Source organism: Castor canadensis, chromosome 13 (assembly GCF_047511655.1).
Source record: "Castor canadensis chromosome 13, mCasCan1.hap1v2, whole genome shotgun sequence".
NCBI lineage: Eukaryota > Metazoa > Chordata > Mammalia > Rodentia > Castoridae > Castor > Castor canadensis.
Genome location: NC_133398.1, coordinates 104280956 through 104303708, shown reverse-complemented (window position 1 = coordinate 104303708; position 22753 = coordinate 104280956). Strand labels below are relative to the sequence as shown.

General features: G+C 41.7%; 1 protein-coding gene and 1 pseudogene across 14 annotated transcripts in view; one reads left to right on the top strand and one right to left on the bottom strand.

The window, feature by feature from the left end:
• Positions 1 to 22262, bottom strand: part of LOC141415543 (uncharacterized) — a 340659-nt gene extending 318397 nt beyond the window's left edge. For all 14 annotated transcript variants that reach the window (XR_012440525.1, XR_012440526.1, XR_012440527.1 and 11 more), the window contains exons 1-2: positions 22129 to 22262; positions 8411 to 10415 (exon numbers count right to left, since the gene is read on the bottom strand). Coding sequence is in view for 1 of the 14 variants with exons in the window: in XM_074052391.1 (XP_073908492.1) it covers positions 8422 to 9132 (711 nt within the window). In the remaining 13 variants the exon portion in view is untranslated. The remainder of the gene's footprint in view (positions 1 to 8410; positions 10416 to 22128) is intronic.
• On the top strand, positions 10411 to 11484 carry LOC141415545 (calcium/calmodulin-dependent protein kinase II inhibitor 1 pseudogene; annotated as a pseudogene).
• Positions 22263 to 22753: the final 491 nt, after the last annotated feature.

Here is a 22753-nt window from a genome sequence, read left to right as displayed (position 1 = left end):
ATTTTTGAGACTCAATTTCCTCATCCATGGAGTAAGAATAAGAAAGTTATTTGGATAAAAGAAATAAAATGAAGTGTCTCATATTCTGTCTTCACCACAATCCCAATATACATATGTGATTATCAACATTTTATAGATGGGGACACTAGCACAGGGAAGTTAAGTCATTTGCTTAAGTCATCCAGCTAGAAAGTAGAGAAGTCAGGATTTGAATTTAGGCAGATTCACTCCAGAGCCTGTATTCTCAACATAACTGCATATGTTAATCACCTAGCATAGTTTCTGGTACACATGAGATGCTAAATAAATGTCTTGCTAGGACAACTGCAACAACACTGAATGAATTTTCTTAGCTCAGGTGTTACTCTCTTCCCATTTACCCTGTAAGTTTTTCCTAGCATCAACCCTCGAAATGCAAATCTGATCAAATGAATAAATACAGAAAGTTGCATCTTTTCTCAATGCCTAGGAAAAAAAGCCTGAACTCTGTTCTTAAAATTTTTATTAGCATAAATTAATTGCACAGGGGTTCACTGTAATATTTAGTACATACATATAATGTACTATGATGAAATTTACCCCATCTATTTTACTCTTTTAAGCACCCATCCTTCTTTTTCATAGTCTTTGGTGGGTTTCATTGTGAAAAAGCCTTTACTATTAAACATAGTATATAAGTCTTCACCATGTATTTGCCACCTACCTTTCTAGAATCATCTTCTGGCATTGATTTCCCTCCCAGACATATATCATCTATGTTCTTGCCTTGGCCAATTATTATTGGTCAATTCCTTTGTACAATGTATTACCTCTGCCTGCCTGCTTTGCTTCTTCTACTGCACTGGGCAAGGTCCTATTTTGTATGCAAGATCAGACCCAAATGTTATTCTTCTATAAGACATTCTGTTCTTCTTGATCCTTCCCAAAGACAATGCCTTACTCTTTCCCCTGAACTCCGTAATAGTTTATTTACACATAATAAGCCCTCAGTCATAAGCACAGTCACCCTGAACATACACACAATCCACTGTACCCAATGACCTAAGAATTAAAATAAGGTTGGTTTTTCATTATTTTTTATGAAAGTACAAGGAAATTCCCTTTCTGTCTTTGGGAAAAGTTGAGGTGGAAGAGTAAAGGTTGGTGTATTTCATCAAGAAGTATAAGAGTATTCTTACCCTTCTCACTTAAAGGAGAGTAAAAGGCCTTTCTTTGTGCTCATATACTTTTAATAACTGGAGTTTTCCTGCAAGGAAATCAGCTCTTTGAAGGAAGTTACTGAATGAACTCTTTATGCTTTGAGGATGGATGAAGGAAAGCTGCTAAGTCCCTGGGTGGCTGCCTGAGATTAGCAAAAGGGTCAGTGATCGCATGCTCCTCAAAGGACAATTGCTTCAACGGACACAGGCCATCTGTTTTAATTGGCAGCACTTTGGAGAATACTGTGAGTACAAATGTCTGAAAGTTCCTGACACTGACAGTGGTAGAGGTTGAGTAACCAGGCTTAGTTCCAAGGGTGACTCCCTAAAGGGACTCCCTGGAACAAGACTAGCAGCACTAAATTTATCAGGTGACACCTTGGGACACAATGAAGCTAAGGCAGTCATAGCAACATCAAGCTTACCCCTTAAATGCGGCTGACTGGTTTTGGCTTGTGTCAGGCCTAGGGTCCTCACTGATTCAGGTCAACCCCAAGAGCACTATAACAAACTTTTCACCAACATGGCATCTTGGGTTTTCTCTTACTTTTTATTTAATTTGAAAAATTAAAAATGTGACACAACTTATAAAGTATGAAATTTTCAAGCCCTTTTTTCTGAATACACTATGACATTTAGAATAATGCTCCCATTTCTGTAAAACAAATCTCCTAACTATCTTCTGAATACATCCATGTCACTCCACTTTCATTACCAGGATTAGTCTAGGATGCTATCATCTCTCAGGTAGGTCACTCGAAAAACTTTTCCCAAAGAAATGTTTTCATCATTTTAAAACAAAATTCCAATCACTCCACCCCTTTATTTAAAAAAAGTTAATGGGCATGGTGGTCCATTTCTGTAATCCCAGCATCACAAGTGAAGAAAGAAATCTAAGAAGACTACAGAAGATAGAAAGATCTCCCATGCACGATGGGTTGGTAGAATCAATATTGTGAAAATGTCAATCTATATGTTCAATGCAATTCCCATCAAAATTCCAAGGAGATACATCACAGAGGTTGAAAAATCAACCCTAAAATTCATTTCAAAGCACAAAAGACCACAAATAGCCAAGGCAATATTGAGCGAAAAGAGCAATGCTAGAGGTATTACAATACCTGACTTCAAACTATACTACAGAGCCAAAGCAATAAAAACAGCATGGTACTGACACAAAAACAGATATGAAGACCAGTGAAAAAGAACAGGAGACTCAGCTATGAATCCACACAGCTATGCCCACCTAATTTTTGACAAAGGTGCCAAAAACATATGATGGAAAAAAGACAGCCTCTTCAACAAATGTTGCAGGGAAAATTAGATATCTGCATGCAGAAAACTGAAACTAGATTCTTGTCTTTCACCCTGTACAAGTGTCAATTCAAAGTATATTCAGGACCTGAATCTTTGAAGTTAGTGCAGCAAAGAGCAGAGAATATATTGAAATTAATAGGCATAGGCAATGACTTCCTAAATAGAACACAAAAGGCTTAGCAACTAAGAGAAAAGCTTGCAAAATGGGACTACATGAAATTAAAAAGCTTCTGTACAACAAAAGAAATGGTTTCTAAATTGAAGAGGCTGCCCTCAGAAAGGGAGAAAATCTTTGCCAGCTATGTATCTGACAAGGGATTAATGAACAGAACAGACAGGAGTCAAAAACTAAACACCCCCAAAATCAGTGACCCAATGAATAAATGGGCAAATGATTTGAACATAGCTTTTTCAAAGGAAGAAGTCCAAATGGCTGAAAAATACATGAAGAAATGCTCAACATCCCTGGCCATAAAGGAAATGCAAATCAAAACCACGTTAAGTAGTCTTTGCTCCCATTTTCTGCATGAGGACAAGAAATGTTTCTCTCTCTTTTTCTCTCCCCCTCCTCTGACTTTGTCTATACTTAAAATAAATTCTTGCTAAAACTTAAAAAAAAAACAAAAAACACGTTAAGATTCCATCTCATTTCTGTCAGAATGGCTATTATCAAGAACACAAACAACAAGTGTTGGTGACGATGTGGGGAAAAACACTCTTTTGGTGGGAATGTAAATTAGTACAACCACTATGGAAAACAGTATGGAGGATCCTCAAAAAAATTAAAACTAGGACTGCCATATCATCCAGCAATACCACCCCTAGGGATTTACCCAAAGGAATGTAAGTCAGGTTACTATAAAGACACACGCACACCCATGTTTATTACAGCATTATTCACAATAGCTAAACTATGGAAACAGCCAAGATGCCCCACTACTGACAAATGGATTAAGGAAATGTGGTATTTATACACAATGGAATTTTATTCAGCCACAAAAAAGAATGAAATCTTGTCATTCACAGGTAAATGGATGGAACTGGAGAACATCATCTTAAGTTAGCCAGGCTCGGAAGGCCAAAACCTGCATGTTTCTCCCTCATATGTGGAATGTAGACCTAATACAAATACAACAATATTACGAAAAACAGGTCATGTTAAGGGGAAATCACATAGGAGAAGGTAAAAGAAGGGAGTGAAGAAGGTGAGTATTGCTGATATATTCTCTATACAATAATAAATACAGAATTTTTAAACACACTGAAACCACAATAAGAAGGGGAATAAAATAGAAAGAAGAAAAATAGAGATGAACCAATTGGGGTTATAAATATGTATATATATGGAAATGTCCATATATACATGGTAATGTCTTAAACAAAAATGTCATTTTCCTTCCTTTTACAAAATCAGACAACAGGAGGGTGGAACAGGTCCTGCCTGGGGCGTTGGTGGGATGGAGGAGAAGATAGGGAAAGGGTGTGGAAGGATAAATATAGCGCAAATACTGTGTACACATCTATGTAAATGAAAAATGATTCCTGTTAAAACCATTCCAGGAATGGGAGAGGGGGAATAAAGGAGAATGGTTGAGGGGGTAAATTCAAGTATGATATATCTGATATATTCTAAGAACTTTTATAAATGCTACAATGTACACCCACACAGCAAAACAATAAAAAACATGTATTTGACTCTAGATTTCTAGAATAAATTTTCATTGTTACACCAGATCTTGACTGTTCTAGTTGTGAATTTTAATCTAACAGCAAATCTTAATTCAGACAGAAAAGAGATTACCCTCTTTGTGCTTGGGATGAACAGCAATGCAAACTTTATCTCTGGTGTTAGCAGACCCTGAGCCTTGTGAAATCCGTTATGCAGTAAGGTTCAAAGGGCCACCATATAACAGTTACCATTATCAGCTCATCTCCATGCACCACAACGTCCATGGCAATAGCTGTCCAAGCAACAGAACCAAAGGTAACTTTTTTATGTTCTCAAGTGCATCATTTAGGATAGTACTATCTTAAGGGAAGAAACACTTATTTGAGTTCATTATTATAAGGTAAAGGATGCAAATTCACTACTCACGCCCCAAATAGAATACTACAGGGCTGGCAGAGTGGCTCAAGTGGCACAGGGCCTGCCTAGCAAGCATGAAGGCCTGAGTTCAAACCCCAGCACCACCAAAAACAAAAACAAAACCATTCCCAATAGAACACTAAAGATTGTCATTCACCTGATATAGTAGTCTATGGGTCTCTTGATGAACGAGATCAATCAGAGGATATTTTAAGGTTATACTGGTATCTTGGAAAAATACCAATGTATCAAATCCTATGTTCTTACTAACTACAGAGATGTTTGTTTTGACCTATTCTCATGCAATGAAAAGAACCTTAGTTTGAACATCATTAAGCTAGATTTTTATTTAATTTACTTTAATTGATACATAAAAAACATTAAAATATGCATATTTGGGGGGTACCATGAGATGTTCAGTACTTATATATCTTATGTAATGATTAAATCAGGTATCTACAACTCACCAGTTATGTAGTATGAAGGAAATAATAAGAAAAACATTTTGGGTAGGTATGTGCTTGATCTCATTTAACTTTTATAGAATCTAAAAACCTATGAAATAAGTGTTACTATACAACCTCTACAATGAGGTTTGGAGATGTTAGGCAAATTTTCACCCAGGCCTTGAGTGGCAGAACCAGGGTTGAAACTCATGTCTGTCTGGCCCTCACATCACTGTTTCTGGTTATTATATCATACTTAGTGTGCCCTTGCTCTTTCCTAGCTTTTAAAAATTATTTGTTATTTCTGAGTTCTCTTCAGTTGATGGTACCACCTAATCCTATTTTAAGTTTCACTGCGAGGTCACTCATTCAACACGTAGCAGAATTTGCTAAGTAATTAATGCTATAAAAATACTTAGCACAAGTAGGTCATAGGGTAGTATTTCATCATGTTTATTTCCACAAATGTTTACTGAATGATCTAAGTAAAAGATTACTTGATAGCAACAAAAATAAACAAATGATCCCCACACCTCAACGAACATTCAGTTGTAGGGGAAAAAATACTGTACATTGTATATTGTGTACTTATTCATAAAAGGTACCATTAAACACAATGTTATAAAGCACAAAACATTTTTGCAGTGCATCAAATCATTCCTTAGTCAATTTCATTGTTTTGTGTTTTCCTGTGTAAGGTACTTTACTCAAAACCTAAAATTTCTTGAACTCATAATAAACATAATGATACTTGAATCATAGATTATATTATGCTCTCCCGGTTCCCATTCAGCTCATACATTTGGGGGATTTTTCTTACAGAAGGGAGTTGGCAGCAAAAGTTCCCCACGTCAGAAACACTGGTGTCAGCCTCTTTGACAGGAGTTGAGTGAACCCAAATTCCTAACAATGGACTCACAGTTTTGAGTTAAGGCTTTGATAGAATATCAATGTGAGGTACCAAATGGAATAAATTATATACTTCATCAATGCCATTTGAGCACATGATTAAAGGACCTTTTATTCAGAAGAATTCAGAATCCCTAAGTAAATTAAAAATAAGATAGACAGGTTCCTATAAGATGTGAAAGAATTGGGTAAAGTCCAGAGCTAGAAGATGCCTAAAGAAAGTAGGATCATAGACATGAAATTCATGTTGGTCGTGGATGCAAGTCATGTTCAGTGATGGATACTCCAGAGAAGCTATACAACAGGCTGGACAACAAGACACACTTCCTGTATTAGTTTGGATCTCTCCCAAAAGCAGAGCCTGAGATGAGTTCTTCAGTGCAGCAGTTCATTTAAATTTGATGCCAGGAAATGGTAGTATGGCGGTGGGGACAATGAGACAGGGAATGGCAAAAATCCATGCTGTGATATAGATGTTTCTGGCTCATTTCCTCTTGTTTTCTTGAGTGCCACTTTGCATGTACACATGCGTGCTCACACACATGTGCACACGTGTGTATATGCACACAGATCTTTGTCATATTACAACTGCATTACATAATTGACTCAATCAGAGGTCTATTAAACTTGCCTTATACCTGCCTCCCTAGATAACCATGCTAATGCACCAATTTTCAAAATCATAGACTGATGAAAGGCTTTCATTTACAATCTGAATGCAAGTTTTCTTGTGAATCTGTATAGATTTTTTTGAGCTATGTACAGGTATATTTGTATGGGTATGTATATATGTATTTGAATGGTTTAGATTACAGCTCATTTTTTTTACTCTTTAAAAATATTTTTAAAAAATATTTCCTGGATAACTATTTCATGCTGGAAACTAGTATTTCTCTGTATGACTGAAAGTATGCAACTGCAAAAAAATTAAACAATTTTGGTCTTTCCATTTCAAAACTGCATGTGCCACAGTGTTGACAGAATCTATTGCTCTAATTATTGTCTCATATCAATGCATAATTTCACACAAAATGTATAATTCTTTAAATGTCAAGAAATTGATTAAATGTGTTTCCTCAATAAATCAATTCCATCATTGAATCTATATTATATGTATTTCAGCAGTGCAATCATAAATCAATTCAATTATCTAGAAATTCTTTACTCTTACTCTGCAAGTGGTACTGAGGAAACTATTGAAAACTGAAATCAAAGTGGTACATTCAGAAACTTATGATAATTCAACTATGCACACAAATGAACCACACATTTCTAGCCAAACATTATCTTCAACCCCCAGCTTTGCACAAGAGAGGCATGTCTGCTTTAACTCTGTATTTCCTTTATCCAGACCTTAATGGCACATAAATATTTCTAATTTAGTACATACAGTATTTGCAAATATAAATACAATATGGTCTACCTTTATCTTCTAGAACTCTTATATGCAGTGAGCTCTTTACGCATACCGTATACAAAATGGATGGCAGATGGTAATTGGATAAAACTAATATACTGTCACACATGCAGAAAAGTATCTAATGGGTACTGTCTTCCATCCCCTCCCTAAGGATGTTGCCATTACAGAAGATATGATTTCAATAAATGTAATGAATTATTTTCATTATACACACACCACTGCCAATGTTTTTACAAAGCAATGTTTACATAAACACATTCCCAAAGCAAAAAAGAAATACATTCAAATTTAAACTGAATTCATTCTGAAATCTATAATCACAATGACCTTTCAGAAACTTTCCTTCAATGTTCAAATAAATGAACATCCACAAATTAGATCAAAACATCCATGATCTTTTAGGGGACAAAGTTTCTAATCCATTTGAGTTTTCTGTTCTGGTAACATATTTGATAGAATATCAAGCTCCTTCCATCTTCTGAGTAACTCAAATTAAAATATAGCAATAGCCAAACCATTATCACATAGTATTAAAATATTATAAAAATACTTATGTTTTAGAGTGGATTAAAAGCATCCCTATTTCCTTATAAGTCCTAAACTTGAAGGATAACATGGGCCATGGGTGAACGTTTGTCCCCAGAATTCTTGTGTTAGAAGCCTAATCCCCAAAATTATATGTTAATAGTATTTGGAAATGGGGTATTTGGGAGGTGATTGGGTCATAGGGCTCTGCCCTTACAAATAAATCTATCCACTTAACCGATTAATGCATTATCAAGGGAGAGACTTTGTTATAAAAGTGAGCTCTAGCACACTAGCTCTGTGTTGCCACGTTGATTCCCTCCACCATGTTATGACTGGGCTGTCCCGAGCCGCTCAGCTCGGTCTTTAGAGAATCCCTTGCTCCCCCAGCACCTTTCTACCAGGGGACCAACTGATCCCTAGGCCTTCCGCTGGAACCCCTCGCCGGATCCTCCCCGCTTCCTCAGGGGCCCAACAGCAGACATCCCAAGGGACCCGGGAAACTCACCAAGGATGTCTTCAGAGGTCGCCTCCGTCTCCACATGCGATTCCATCTCGAACTCGGTAGGCTCGACCCCCGGTGCAGAAGTGCAAGCAAGATGCTTGCCGCCACTGCCGCTGGAGCTGCCGGCACAGAAGCACGACAGCCGCTGCCGCCCCCTTCAGGCAGCCTCGGATGCACCCCGCGGCGCCCCGAGCTGTCCTTGCCTTAAAGCAGGCCAAGGCACAGGTGCCTAGACCCTGGCAGCTCAGGGTGGGACCGATGCCTAGACAAGAGGCCGGCCAGAGGGCCGAGCAGGAGGCGCCAGGGAACGATGGGCTACTGGGAATTTCGGCCACCCTCACACGCCCTGAATGTGTCGGGGCAATCCTCCCATCTGCCGCCGAAACTCTCTCACTCACGAAGCCTCGGGCGTATCCACTTGCATGCCAGAGTGCCGAGACTCGAGGGAGCACAGAGGGTCCTGGGGCCAAGTGGGTCGGGGTGCAAGAGAGCTGCCTATGGTAGCAGCAAAGACCAACGGCGGCAAGGCAGCTGCTCTCCCAAACACGCATCCCCTTGCTCCACTGCCCTGACATACTATCAACAGACATCACACATGGCCAACGACTCCCTCCCTGCTTCCTCGCCAGGCGTAACTCATGGAACTGCAGCACCCCCTCCTCTGAGCGCAGAGGCACGCAAAGGACATCGGGGCACCACCACCACACCGCCTGCACGATGTTCATATGCCAAACGTGCAGCCTGCTGAAGTTTCACGCTTCTACAACTTCCCACCCACTCAGGTCCTCACACAGCATCGGCCAAGCTCTAGTCAGCCGAGTTGGGACGAGAAGGAGCTCCAAAACGCTATTATTCTGGGAGCGTTTGCGTATCCGTGCGTGCATTTTTGCGCGGGCATGCACGCTTCCTAAGCAGTTGGCTCGGATGGAGGAAGTGTGAGCCCAGAACAAACCTGAAGCACCTAAAGCGTGACCGAATCGCATCAGAGGATAGTCTCCTGACCCATGCTGACAGCCGCCAATGCTCGACCCTAAGGAAATATGAAACCGACACACCTGCACGAATGTGACGAGCACGCACCAGTCACCGCACCCATGCTAGGGAAACGACCCTAATGGCCTGCTGAGGAACTGAGCGAGAAAACGTGCCATGCTGTAATGCGGTGCAGGTTGAGGACTTTGGGAGAAAAGACCGAATGTGACCTGCTTGGAGGGGGAACGGCTGCGGTTTGGGCACACCACGTGAACGTGAGGAAGCCAGGCTCAGGAGCACAAAGGGCACGGGTTTTCTCGCGGACGCCGAATACTGATCTGGCACTTGAACGCATGGTTGAAGGGGCACGTGATGTCGGGGGAACTTCTGCTACACGGAGCAGGTCTCTGACAGCACAACTGCCCCATGGGACTCGGGGAAGGAGGAAAAGGAAAAGAGGACAACAGAGCTTGGCACACTCAAGAGACGAAAACGCTTGGCAGACAGTCCTGGCCCGGATCGCCTCTTGGTCCACAGGGGAACTGTGCCTACGTTCTGTTGCCGGCTTGGGGCACTACGTCCGTTCAACACAACACTCTGGCCACTGCATCCTAGCCTAGAGCCCTGTGGTGAGAGATAGTTTTTCTCTCACGGCGGGTCAAAGTCTGAGCGGGGCACGCTAATGAACCTGGCCGGGACGAACCAGCGGAGACCAGCTGAGCCACAGGCAATCCGGGATCATAGGTGCTGGGCTGTCCCAAGCCGCTCAGCTCGGTCTTTAGAGAATCCCTTGCTCCCCCAGCACCTTTCTACCAGGGGACCAACTGATCCCTAGGCCTTCCGCTGGAACCCCTCGCCGGATCCTCCCCGCTTCCTCAGGGGCCCAACAGCAGACATCCCAAGGGACCCGGGAAACTCACCAAGGATGTCTTCAGAGGTCGCCTCCGTCTCCACATGCGATTCCATCTCGAACTCGGTAGGCTCGACCCCCGGTGCAGAAGTGCAAGCAAGATGCTTGCCGCCACTGCCGCTGGAGCTGCCGCCCCCTTCAGGCAGCCTCAGCTGCGCCGCTCACTGACCCGAGCTGTCCTTGCCTTACAGAAGGCCAAGGCACGGGCGCAGGAACCCTGGCAGCTCAGGATGGGACCAATTACTAGCGAAGTGGCCGGCCAGAAGGACGAGCAGGAGGCGCCAGGGAATGATGGGCTACTGGGAATGCCGGCCACAGAGAGAGAGAGAGAGAGAGAGCGCAGGGACAACGCCCCCACCACCACAGATCACCACCTTGCAGGGCTCCGCACAGGCCCCGCCAAGCGCCCTACCACACCAAGGATGTCAGTCCTGTTCGCCTCTGCCTGAGCAGTGGCCAGTTTGCCTGGAGCCCAAGCAGCACAGCTGCTGGCGCTAATTGGGTCCCTAGCGCGGGCTGCACGCTCCTGCTCTAGCGGTGTCCCTTCCCTCTCGCTGCAGCTCGAGGGCCGTCCCAGGCCGGCCGCCCCAGGCTGGCACCAGCGCTGCTGACACTGTCCACCACGGGCCGGGATGAGGGTGGAGGAGGTGCCACTTTGGAGCCATGGACTTGACAGTGTCGGAGGTGCTGCCCCAAGGCGATGAGAAGCTGAGCCCCTAAAGCAAAGGCAGGGATGTGGGCCACATCTTCTCATGCCACCTGCAGGACACCAACAACTTCTTCGTTGCCCAGAAGAAAAAGCAGCTGCCCAAGCTGGGCCAGATTGGCCAGAGCAAGCCGCTTGTTATTCAAGATCACAGGATTGATGACCTGCTGAAGAATAGGATGGACAAGGCACCTCCTGGTGTCTAAACCCCACAAAGACAATGAGTTAAGAGAAAGAATGACAACAGTGGCGGGTGATCAGGGTTCACAAAAACAAAACAAACAAAAAACACGAAAAAGAGAAAGCGCTGTGAAACTTACTCTTAGATCCCTACCCAGGATGAAATCAACAAGCTGTATCTCATGTCAGGCCCAGAGACAGGTGAGGCTGGAGGAGGAGAAGGTGAAGGTTCTGGGCTCCTCAGCAAAAATAAAAATAAAAAAATACATAAAATTAGAAATTTTAAAAATTACTATATACACACACATATAAAGAAAGTAAAACTCTCTGTTTCAGCTATTTGTCAAAATTAATATCTATTTCTTTTCATAACTCGTGAATATTCCACAATTATTGTTCTGAATTTTCAACCACTTTAATGAAGGCAGCACCAAGTGTTCTGAGGTGTCTGCATTCTTTGCTGATTTGGCTGTTCCCAATGTTTACACTAATCTTGCAAAAATGAGTCTGTGCACTTGGATGTGAAATGCTGTCCAGGTTCATTTTTTACGTTATCCTTGGATGTACAAAAAATCAAAAAATGCTCAGTGTATATATACTGTTTTATTTTGATCATCTTTTGAAGTTATCAGGAATATGCTTAAAACAAGAAGATAACTTTTCTAAAGAATGATACACTGCAAGGATTCTTGTTTTATTTTCAGATGATTTTTAAAGCTTGTGTTTCTCTGTTGCTGCAAGTTATTTGCCCAAGTTAATGGAAATGGACAAATTTTTGGACAACAAAAAAAATGCATGTGCTTTTTCTACACTTGCCCCTGCAGTCTGTTCTTTGAGCCGCTTGTTTTTTCTCTAATATTGTGTCTGTTTATTCTTTTTAATGCACTGTAAAAAAATGTAATCACCAGAGTGCCAAATATCTTGAAATGCCAAAAGGCATTTTGTTTTCTTTTTCCCAGGTGCTCTGAGTCCATGTAAAGGAATGCTTGTAGTGTCTTTTCTGTTATCTATTGGATTCTCTTAAGACAGTCCAGCTGCCTGTTTTGCATGGAACTTGCAAAAATGCCTCTTTCAGAAGGGATTTTTTTTTTACCACTTTTTGTTTGCAACTTTGGACCTCAAGAGGTTTCTCTTCCCTACCCCTCCCATTTTCCTCTTTTCTTAATTTGATATTCTGTATGTTGCACCTTGTACCAGCACACAGGGCTATTTCTGTGATGTACAATAAAGAATTGTTCCTGTGTTAAAAAAAGAAGTAGGAGGATACATACCATCAAAATAGCTACTTCTTGATTAAAGTAAAACAATCTTCACACTTATGCATCTAACAAGACATCAAAACACTTAAGGCACAAACTAACAAAACTGCAGCAGAAATAGGACTGTTGACAATATTTTAATTTAGTTTAGTAAGACAACTAAGAAATTGCTATCAGAATTATCCACGAAAGAAGCAGTTCCATTTATCAATGAAAAAATATAATACTTCATCCAACAGCATCAGAATTCATATACTTCTCAAGTTCATAGAGAACATCAACCAAGATAAATCACATTCCAAGATGTAAAATGCAACTGAACAAATTAAAATAATTATCACACAAAGACTATCATCAGGCAATGGAAAATACTATAAATCTTTAACAGAATAATCATACCAAAACCCCATATTAGAGATTAAACAACATACTATAAAATAACACATAGGTGAGAATCCTCAAAGGAAATTCAAAATTACTTTGGGAATTATATATTTTATCAATAATCATGAATTTAGGGACAGAGAGAAAGTAGGGAAATTTATGTCTTTTGATTTGTAGTAAAAAAAATATAGAAAAGAGAGAAGGTAGAGAAGTAGAAGGATGCAAGTTCAACAATCTAAACATCCATCTAAAGAAACTAGGAAGCAGTTTAACGAGGAAAGGACAAGACTGGGATGAAAAGTTAACACACTGAGCAACCCAAACAAAGACATGAACAAACAAGGACATGCCATGTTTCTCTGTACAAAAGTCATTGAGATTTCCCCCTAAGTTTATGTTAAGTAATTAATAGCAATTGCATTTGTTTACAGAACAGACAACTTGATTCTAAAGTTCACATGGAGAAAGAAGGCAGAATAAGCAAGCAAAAGAGCCAGAGGGCTGAGCTCTCAGTGCAAGAGCACTGCTTAGTATGCACAAGGTCCTGGGTTTGATCCAGGTGCTACATATATAAACAATAAAGAAATAGCCACCATTACTACAACAGAGTATTCCTGGCACCTCATCAGCATACACAGTAGAAGAGAAACCTTAAAATGAATCCTGACACATTTGGGAATGTGACACATGATAAGGATGATAAATGAGAACTGGGCATAGGGGCTAATGTCTGTAATCTCAGCATTTGGAGTTTGAAGCAGGAGGAGCATGAGATTAAGGCCAGACTGGGTTACACAGTGAGACTACGGAGAGAAAGAGAAAAAGAGAAAGGGAGAGAAGATGAATCAAACCAGATATCAAGTAAATAAGTGATGTTAGGTAGCCATCTTAAAATATGAGAAAATAAATGGGGGCTGGGGGCACAGCCCAAGTGGTAGAATGCCGCCTAGCAAGCAAAAGGACCTAAGTTCAAACGCCAGTACCTCCATAAATAAATAAAGAGCCTCACAGCGAGGTATACTATTTTATTTATCTATTTATTTATCTTAGTGGTGGGACTCTGGTTTTTGAATTCAGGGCTCTGCACTTGCAAGGCAGGGGCTCTACCTCTTGAGCACACAGCAGAGTAAATTTCAAGTGGAAGAATACACCAATGTATGAAAATAAAAACATAACATCTGTAATAAAACACAGAATTTCCAGTGCTAGCCCACCTGGTGTGACAAAGACAACATTTACTATGATTTAGGAAAAAAAATTTTAAACAACACATTAAATATTTTTCAACATCTTGGAATCATGCAAGGGACAGTACTCCCTGAGACATGGTAAACAAAAAGATGAACCCCTCACAGTGGCCTCCAAACATTGCTACTGCATGGAGGGTAAACTGAGGCAGGCTCTGGAAGACGATCTGCACTGAGTAGATGGAGTTAAGACCAGAGAAACCAAGGCAGGAAGTGTTCACAGAACACAGTACCAAGGAGAATAAAGCTGGGATCTGCCAACAGTCCCAAGTATTCAGCAGAACATGGGAAGAGGGGGCTTTGCAGGGATCCAGGAAGGCAGCACTGGAGAGGACCAGAGCAGATGGTGCCAGACATCCACATGGCCTTGTCCACCACCATCAGATATAAACTACTAGCTCATAGGGCCCTGAGCAGAGAACTCACGAGTAATACTTGCCTCAGCAGCAACTGGCAGGCACCAGTGGCTCACACCTGTAATCCCAGCTATGTGGGAGGCTGAGATGGGGAGGATCATGGTTCTAAGCCTGCCCTGGGCAAACAGTTTGTGAAAATACTCAACACAAAATACAGCTCACACAGTGGCTCAGGTGGTAGAGTGCCTGACTAGCAAGCATGAGACCCTGAGTTCAAAAATACAAGTACTGCCAAAAAAAAAAAGAAAGAAAAAGAAAGGAAAGAAAAAAATGCACATTTACCACCCAATCAAACACTGCTACTCACACAAAGAAGGAGAAAACCATGAGTCATGGAGAGTAATCACTAAAACAGAGCCAGAACAGACGTAAGAGTAGCAATCAGTGGAGAAGACATTACAAAAATTTAGCCCTATTCCACATGTTCCATAAGTTAGATGGATAGAAGCTGGTGTCCACAAAAAACAAAAACAACAACAACAAAAAAACCCAGAAAAACCTAGGAAAAAGTTAGCAGGATTCCATCTCAGAAAACAAGCCAGGCATGGTGGCACATGTAATCCCAGCTATGCAGGAGATGTAAGAAGAAGGAACATGGTCCAGGATGGACCCTGGCAAAAAAACATGAGACCCTACCTGAAAAATGACGAAAGCAAAAACGGCTAGCTGTGTGGCTCAAGTGATGAGAGCACTTGCCTAGCAAGGACAAAGCCTGGGCTTAACACCCCAATATCACAAAATAATAACTACTATTATTTAATATTTTTAAATAAATATTCAAAATTTAAATACTATATAAAATTCTGAAAGGTAATCCACTGAAATTGGCATTAATTTCACGAATTGGATAGGATGGAAATTACATCTCAATAGATCTGTCATTTATAAGAAAAATTATAGTAAGAGATACATACTACTACTAAGAGGCCCAAACCAAACTTTTCTGAAGAAAATTGATTTCTACAAACCCACAGGTTCAAGTTCAATGAACTGCACACGCAAGAAAGATGAAGAAACCACACAAGACATTATAATCGAATTGCTCAAAACCAGTGACAAAGGGAAAATTTTGAACGTAGCCAAAGAAAAGGGGGCCATGTTACCTACACAGAAAACAAAAATGAGCTGTCAGACGTCTTGTTGGGAAAAGTGATAAACCAGCACTGCCACACCTGCAAAGTACTAAAACTATGTCAACCTGCAATTCAGTAGGAGCAAACTCGTTTAAAAAATGAAGGTATAATGAGGACATTTTAGACATTCAAAGGATGCAAGTGTTCATCCCGGCAGACCTGCTGTATAAGAAACGTAAAAAGAAGTCCTTCCGGTAGGAGACAATACCAGTTGGAAATCTGGTTCTACACAATGAATGAAGGGCACTACAGATGCTAATATCAAAGATTTTTGTCATCTAGACTTCTCTTGAAAGGTGATTGTTTTAACAAAAGTAATCGCATGCTATGAAGTGTGTAAGGTACGTAAAAGTAAAATTCTTGAAAACAGGAAGAGAAAGGCCAGCACAGGAGAAATGGAAGAAAATGAAGAAGCCTGCACCAGGTGCCAAGAAAATGCCAGCCTCCAACACCGTAAGCCAAATAAACTTTTGTTCCTTTGATACGGGATCGCTCTATGCAGTTCATGCTGACCTTGAACTCACAATTCTCTCAGCTTCCCAAGTGGTGGGATTATAGGCATGTAACCACCATACCTGGCTTCAGTTTTGATTCTTTATTAATTACCTGGTCTCAGGTATTCTGTCATAAAAGGAGAACACAAACTAAGACAGGCACGAACATCTCTGGTAAGACATACAATAGGGCTAAACTTGGTCTCAGTCCTTTCCTTGCTCTCTCCTTCCTGTATGCCATAAGGTGAATAGCCTCCTTCTCCACATGCTCCTCCAGCCGTGACCCCCATGATGTTCTGCCTCACTAATGGCCCAGGAGCCAAGAACTATGGGCTAAAATCTCTAGAAACTGTGAGCCAAAACACATCTTTCCTACTGTTTTTCGGGGGCTGGGGGATGGGACTGGAGTTTGAACTCAGGGCTTTGCACTTGCAAAGCACACTCTACCACTTGAGCTCCTCCTTCAGTCCATTTTGACCTGGTTATATTGGAGATGGGGGTCTCACAAACTATTTGCCCGGGCTGGTCTTGAACCATGATCCTCCCCATCTCAGCCTCCCAAGTGGCTAGGATTACAGGCATGAGCCACTGGTTCCCAGCTAAATTTTTTCTCCTTTGAGTTACTTATGTCAGGCCATCAGTCACAGAGATGAGAACTAACACAATTCTGATGAAGGAAAGCACAGAGAGCCAGGGAATGGGAAGGTGTCTAAGTCTGTGCTGCAGAACTCTGAATCACAGGTATGTATTACCTACTCACAAACTAAATAAAATGACAAATTAAAAAATAGAATGCAACTCTAGGCGAAGGACTATAAGGCTGGGGTTGAAGGATCAGCTCAGGAGTAGACCTCTTGTTTATCTTCGTAAGATGCTGGGTTCCATTCCCAGTACCACAGAAAGAAAAAGAAAGAGCCAGAAAGCCTAAGAAAGGTCTGCCCATGAGTTACCAGCTGGCACTCTTGTGCTCTACCCAGATGGGAATCACAGGAAGGCAGGGCCAGCTTCCTCTGTGTTGGTGGGTCAAGGCCCTTGAGTGCAAGAGCCATGGGCTGCACTCAACAGATGTGGAGGCTCGCAGGCCAGAGACGCACAGCTGCAGGTGCTCAGGTCAGAGGACTGACTGCTATGGGCTCAGTGACCAGCAAGCCACAGCTCACAGCAGCAGCCTGCCTTGGCAACAATAAGCAGAGGCTTTATGGCTCTTGAGCGCTGGGTGTCAGGACCCTCTGTTCTCAGGCTCTGGCAGCTTTCTGAATTCATTCAGGAACCGGGGTCCACAGCCTCCTGCCTTTCCTAACCTTAGCTCTTCAGCTTCTCCAGCCCGCTATGTCCTTCCCCAAGCGTTGGTTGTCTTCCACTTCTCACAGTCTCTATGCCAGTGGCTCTGGATCTCTCGGTAGCTTTCTCATTGCCATCGAAGCTGCAGACGCCCTTTCTGTTAACAGCTCGGCCTGCTCCACTCAAGAAGAGGACCACAAGTGGTCAAAAGACCACTTGGGCCGAGCGCTGTGGTTCAAGCCCATAATCCTAGCGATTAAGCAGGCAGAGATAAGGAGGATCCACATTCAAAGCCATTCCCAGGCAATTAATTCCGGAGACCCTACCTCAAAAAAACACATCGTGAAAAAGGGCTGGTGGTGTGGCTCAAGTAGTAGAGAACCTGCCTAACAAGTGTGAGGCCCTGGGTTCAAACAATGTTGCAACTAAATAAAAAGACCACTTGGGAGAATTCTTTCACTGGGCCAACTGCTGCAACAGCAGGGACAACCACTGGATGGTTTCTCAAGGTAGACTCAAAAAGTGAGTCAAAGCCAGGTGCCAGTGGCTCACACCTGCAATTGTGGCTACTCCTACTTAGAGGCTGAGATACGGAGGATTACGGTTTGAGGCCAGTCTGGACAGTTTGCCACATGCCCATCTCCAAAATAACCACAATAAAATGGACTTGAGGTGGAGCTCAAGTGGCCCCAAATTTCACCCAGCACACACTCGGCAAGGAATACTTTCCCCACACAGTGAGAATAGTAGGGTGAGTGGGATCATGTGGAGTTCAGGGAGGCTGGTCTTGGAGTGATTGATGTCTTCCAAGGAGCAGGAATCCCAGCTTCTACTTTAGCAGTCATGGCTTCCTAGGACTGGTAGCTGAGGACTAGAAACTGCTGGGCTGTCCTCTAGGCACCCGAGTTTTTCCAGGGCCTCCTAGGCTGGCAGCTACCCACTGGGGCAGCCAGGCATGGGCACAAGCAGTTGAATGGCTTGTTCCTAGCCCTTCAAGTGAATCCAAGGTGGTGGGGGGGAACATCTAGGAGAATACACATCAAGGAATGAACATAAATTAACATTCCTAACAGTTCTTAATTGACTTTCCTTCTTAAGAGTACACAGCTGTGCAACCCCACCCAAAAGGCCCTCTACAAAACTGCTGAAAGGGCAACCCTAAACACTGGGCCAGCAGGAAAACTCTAATATGAGTGACTTTCACTGCTCTTTCCAGCCTCACACTGCTCCCCAGACAAGCCCTCTTGGCCCTTGCTGGAGTAAGGTCCAGAAATAAGACAGGAAATAGAGATGTGTGGACTCACTCTGTCCCTGTTCTGGTCCCTGACTTATCCCTGTGGTCTGAAAAACTCTAACAATTATTACAGGCAATTTCATTATTTCTTTCCCACCGGTTTCCAGGCAGTATAACCAAGAACACTATGATCAGAAGTCACCCCAAGAACGCTATGATCAGAAGTCACCCCAAGAACACTATGATCAGAAGTCACCATTAATTCTGTGACAAACTGGCCAACAATGAATTATCATCATGCACACAAAATTGTAACTGCACTCCAAGTTTCGGGGACAGGCCAAGAGGGGCATGTAGCAGCCAAACTACATATTCAAGTAAGTTTTAAAAGCTACCCACTGATACTCAAGAGATCAAAGAAAAATTATTTCCAATGCTTCTAAAACCAAGGCACTCATGATTAACCCAATAAACTATCACAGAAACCACTTCAATACTATTATCTATACACACAAACCATAAAATCTTTCATATGAACTATTTTCAACTTACATCATAAATGTAAACAGACATATTCTTCGGTTACAAAATATTGAATCAGCTACCAGAGACTAAATTTAAGACAAGCAGACAGGAAAGGATGGGATGTAAAACAACAACAACTAACAAATTCAATTCTACTTGTTTCATCAGAAAGAGGTGCAAAGTAGTTAAGCTTCTGAATACCTATGTTGGGGCAGTATCCATGAAAAGCTACAGAAAGAGACAGACAGAGAGAGAGAGAGAGAGAGAGAGGAAAGAGAGAGAGAGGACAGAGGAAAGAGAGAGAGGAAAGAGAGAGAAAAGAGGAGAGAGAGAGAAGAGTAAAATTTTCTTATCAGTTAAAGTCCACAGAATACAGTTCAATTGCCTTGAATACAGGAGCATGAAAAATTAATTTTATTTTGGAAAATGTTTTCCATGGCAATTGCTATCTAATATCAGAAGTCAGATCACCTTATTATACAACTAGAAATTAAATGACTAATTTTGGAAGCTAAAAATCAAAGAATAACTGGAAGAAACAATATCAGCAGACTGGTTAGCTTCTACCAAACCAGTTTCTCTGTCTCTAATACAAATTTGTCACTTTTTGTCAACAAGAGCCCCTGCACCTATGTAACTCACTCATAAAGGCACTTGATATTTAAAGGGTGTACTTCCATGAAAAACACAGGATAGGAAGAAAACAAAATACAGGCTACAGAAATTAATTTTCCCAGCCAGGTGATGGTGGTTCATGCCTGAAATCATAGCTACTCAGGAAGCAAAGATCAGGAAGATCATGGTTCAAGGCCACCCCAGGGAAGAAGTGAGATGCTATCTCAGAAATACCTAACACACATAAAAAAGCCTGGCAGAGTATCTTAAGAGTTAGGACACATGCCTAGCAAGTGTAAGAACAACAGTTCAAACCCTACTACAGCAAAAATTAAAAAGAAATAAAATTAACTTTCCCAGTAAAATAAAAAGTAGATTTAAAGATATAACTTCCTAGCTGGGCACTGGTGGCACACACCTGTAATCTTAGCTACCCAGAAGCCAGTCATTTCTGTGTCTTCTCAAGTGTTTTGCTTGTGGCATCCTGATATTTCTTGAGTGCATCTTGTATTTTCTGCTTAACTGTGTCTTGCAGTTTCTTCATGAGTTTCTCAGTGATCTCATACATGATTTCCTCTTTGAGAGAATTTTTTTTTTGTGTTACTGAGCTTATTAGTAACATTTATCATTGATTTGTTGGGGTCAGGAGCTAGGTAATCATTTTGTTCATTTCCCACTAAATCCTCTGTTGAATTGTCTTTTTGAAGAAAATATAATACAGAGGGTAAATTTGATTAAAAACTATATATGCACACATGGAATTTCACATGAAATTGCCTTGTACTACAAATGAATTCTAAATTTAAACAGGGAGGGGACCAGAGGCATTGGCCAATGGTAGAGTGCCCTGCGTTTAAAAAAAGGGAAGTGAAAAAAGTCAACCTACAGAATGGAAAACCTATTTCTAAATCATATATCTGGTAAGAGCCATATATTTAGAATAAAGAATATTTATAACTCAATAATAGAAACACAAAACAATTTCAAAATGGGAAAAAGACAAATACATTTCTCTAAAGATACTCAAACGGTCAACAGCACATGAGAGGATGCTAGGCTGCATTAGTCATAAAGAAAACACAAGTGGAAACGACGAAGAGATACCTCATCACACCCACCATTAAGGCAATAATAAAGAAGACAGTCAATAACAACCTTTGGCAAGAATGAAGAGAACATGCGCCCCTCACGGACTGCTGGTGGGAACATATGACCATGCTGCCACTTTGGAAAACAGTTGCAGTTCCTCAAAATATTAAACACAGATCATATGTTGATATTAGATCTAGCAATTCCACTTCCATGTATCCAAAATTATAAAACATCTGTATACAAATGTTCACAATAGCAATGTGAATTAAAAGCTGAAATTCAAAACAACCTAATGTCCATCAACTTATGAATTGATTTTTTAAACTAGTATATGCATACAATAATATATTACCAATAAAAAGTACGTGGTATTGACAGAAAATTTTAAAATGGGTAATTCTTAAAAACAATGCTAATTGAAACAACGGCAGTTACAAAACACTTTATATGATGACATTTGTATGAAATGTGTGGAGTAAGGAAACAGAGACAGAAAGCAGATACGTGGCTTCTTCGAGGTTGCAGAGGAAGCTGAAAAGTTAGTATAAGTGGGTACAGGGCTACATGCAAACTATTTTAGGGACCAAGTAAACGCCACACATTTGGGTACAATTCTGAAACCAGCCCCTGCCCTGTCAGTTACATGGACCTAAAAATACAAGACTTAAGACAATTTCGATGTTTCAAAAACATATTTCAGAAAAAACAACATGTACAGCACCCAAAGCCTTAACATACTATAAACGTATGCAACCAAGTTCATAGCCAGTAACAATGATTCTCAAATGCAGAACACCATAGGGGACCTGGGACCCAGCAGCAAGACGTGGTACTACCCGTTAATTAGGAAGAACAAGTACAAGGCCAGTGAGTTTTACATGCTACTTGTACTTTTAAAAAGCACACTCACGAACCTGAGCAAGTCACCAACAACTACGACACAGCACACTCCTCCGAAACTTAACTCACGCAATTCGGGACCACAGCCTGCACTCGGAGAGGCCAATGCTACCAACCGCACAGTAATGTTAGCACTACTGTGCCAGGGGACCCTCCACGACAGCTAGGACTCCAGCGCCAGCAAAGACGACGGAACCGAAGAAACCTCCTCTCCACAAACGAAAACTAAGCCCGGAAACCACCAGAGGCGAAAAAAACCAGGAAAGCAGGTGGCGCTTCCTTCCCCGCTCCGCCTTCCCCGCACGGCCCTCCGGGGCCGTGGTCACAACCTCCCTGTGACACCCTATGGAACTTTAATAACGAGAAGACTCACCGTGGATGAGAAGCTGCAGGACGAAGAAGCACTGGAGACTTTCCGCAGGAACGAAGCGGAGTCCAAGCGACGTCCACGGAGCTGCTCACTTCTCCTGCCGGAGGCCGGGACACCGAACAGACGCGCGTGCACTCCCCAGCACACGAAGAGAAAAAATGGCGGACGTGGTCCCAGCAGCCCTTTTATAGACTCTGTATTCAAATGAGGGCTGCCAGGAGCCTTGTTCTGATTGGATGAGAAGGAACCCCTACACCAACTTTGATTGGTTCGTTTTCTTCGTGGGAACCAAGCAATCAGAATGCAGAAGTTGACAGCTCCTCTACCAAAAGTATTTCCACCTGCAGCCTGTGTTTCTTTTAGAGTACTTTTCATAGGTTTTTTTTTTTTGCTTTTTTCCCCCCTCTAAGCTTTGACTCTGCACAATGCATAGAAATGCAAGTGTGCAAAAATGTACCAAAATGCTGTAGCATTTAAATGCATTAAATTAACAGCATTTAAATGCTGTTATCCTTGGGAGGTTCAGTGAACTAAAAGCTTACTCCATGTTATTTTATTTTATTGTGGTCTTTTTTCTCCTATTTCATGAATTACCTCTCTTGTTTGTTTTCTCCCCTTATCTTTCCCT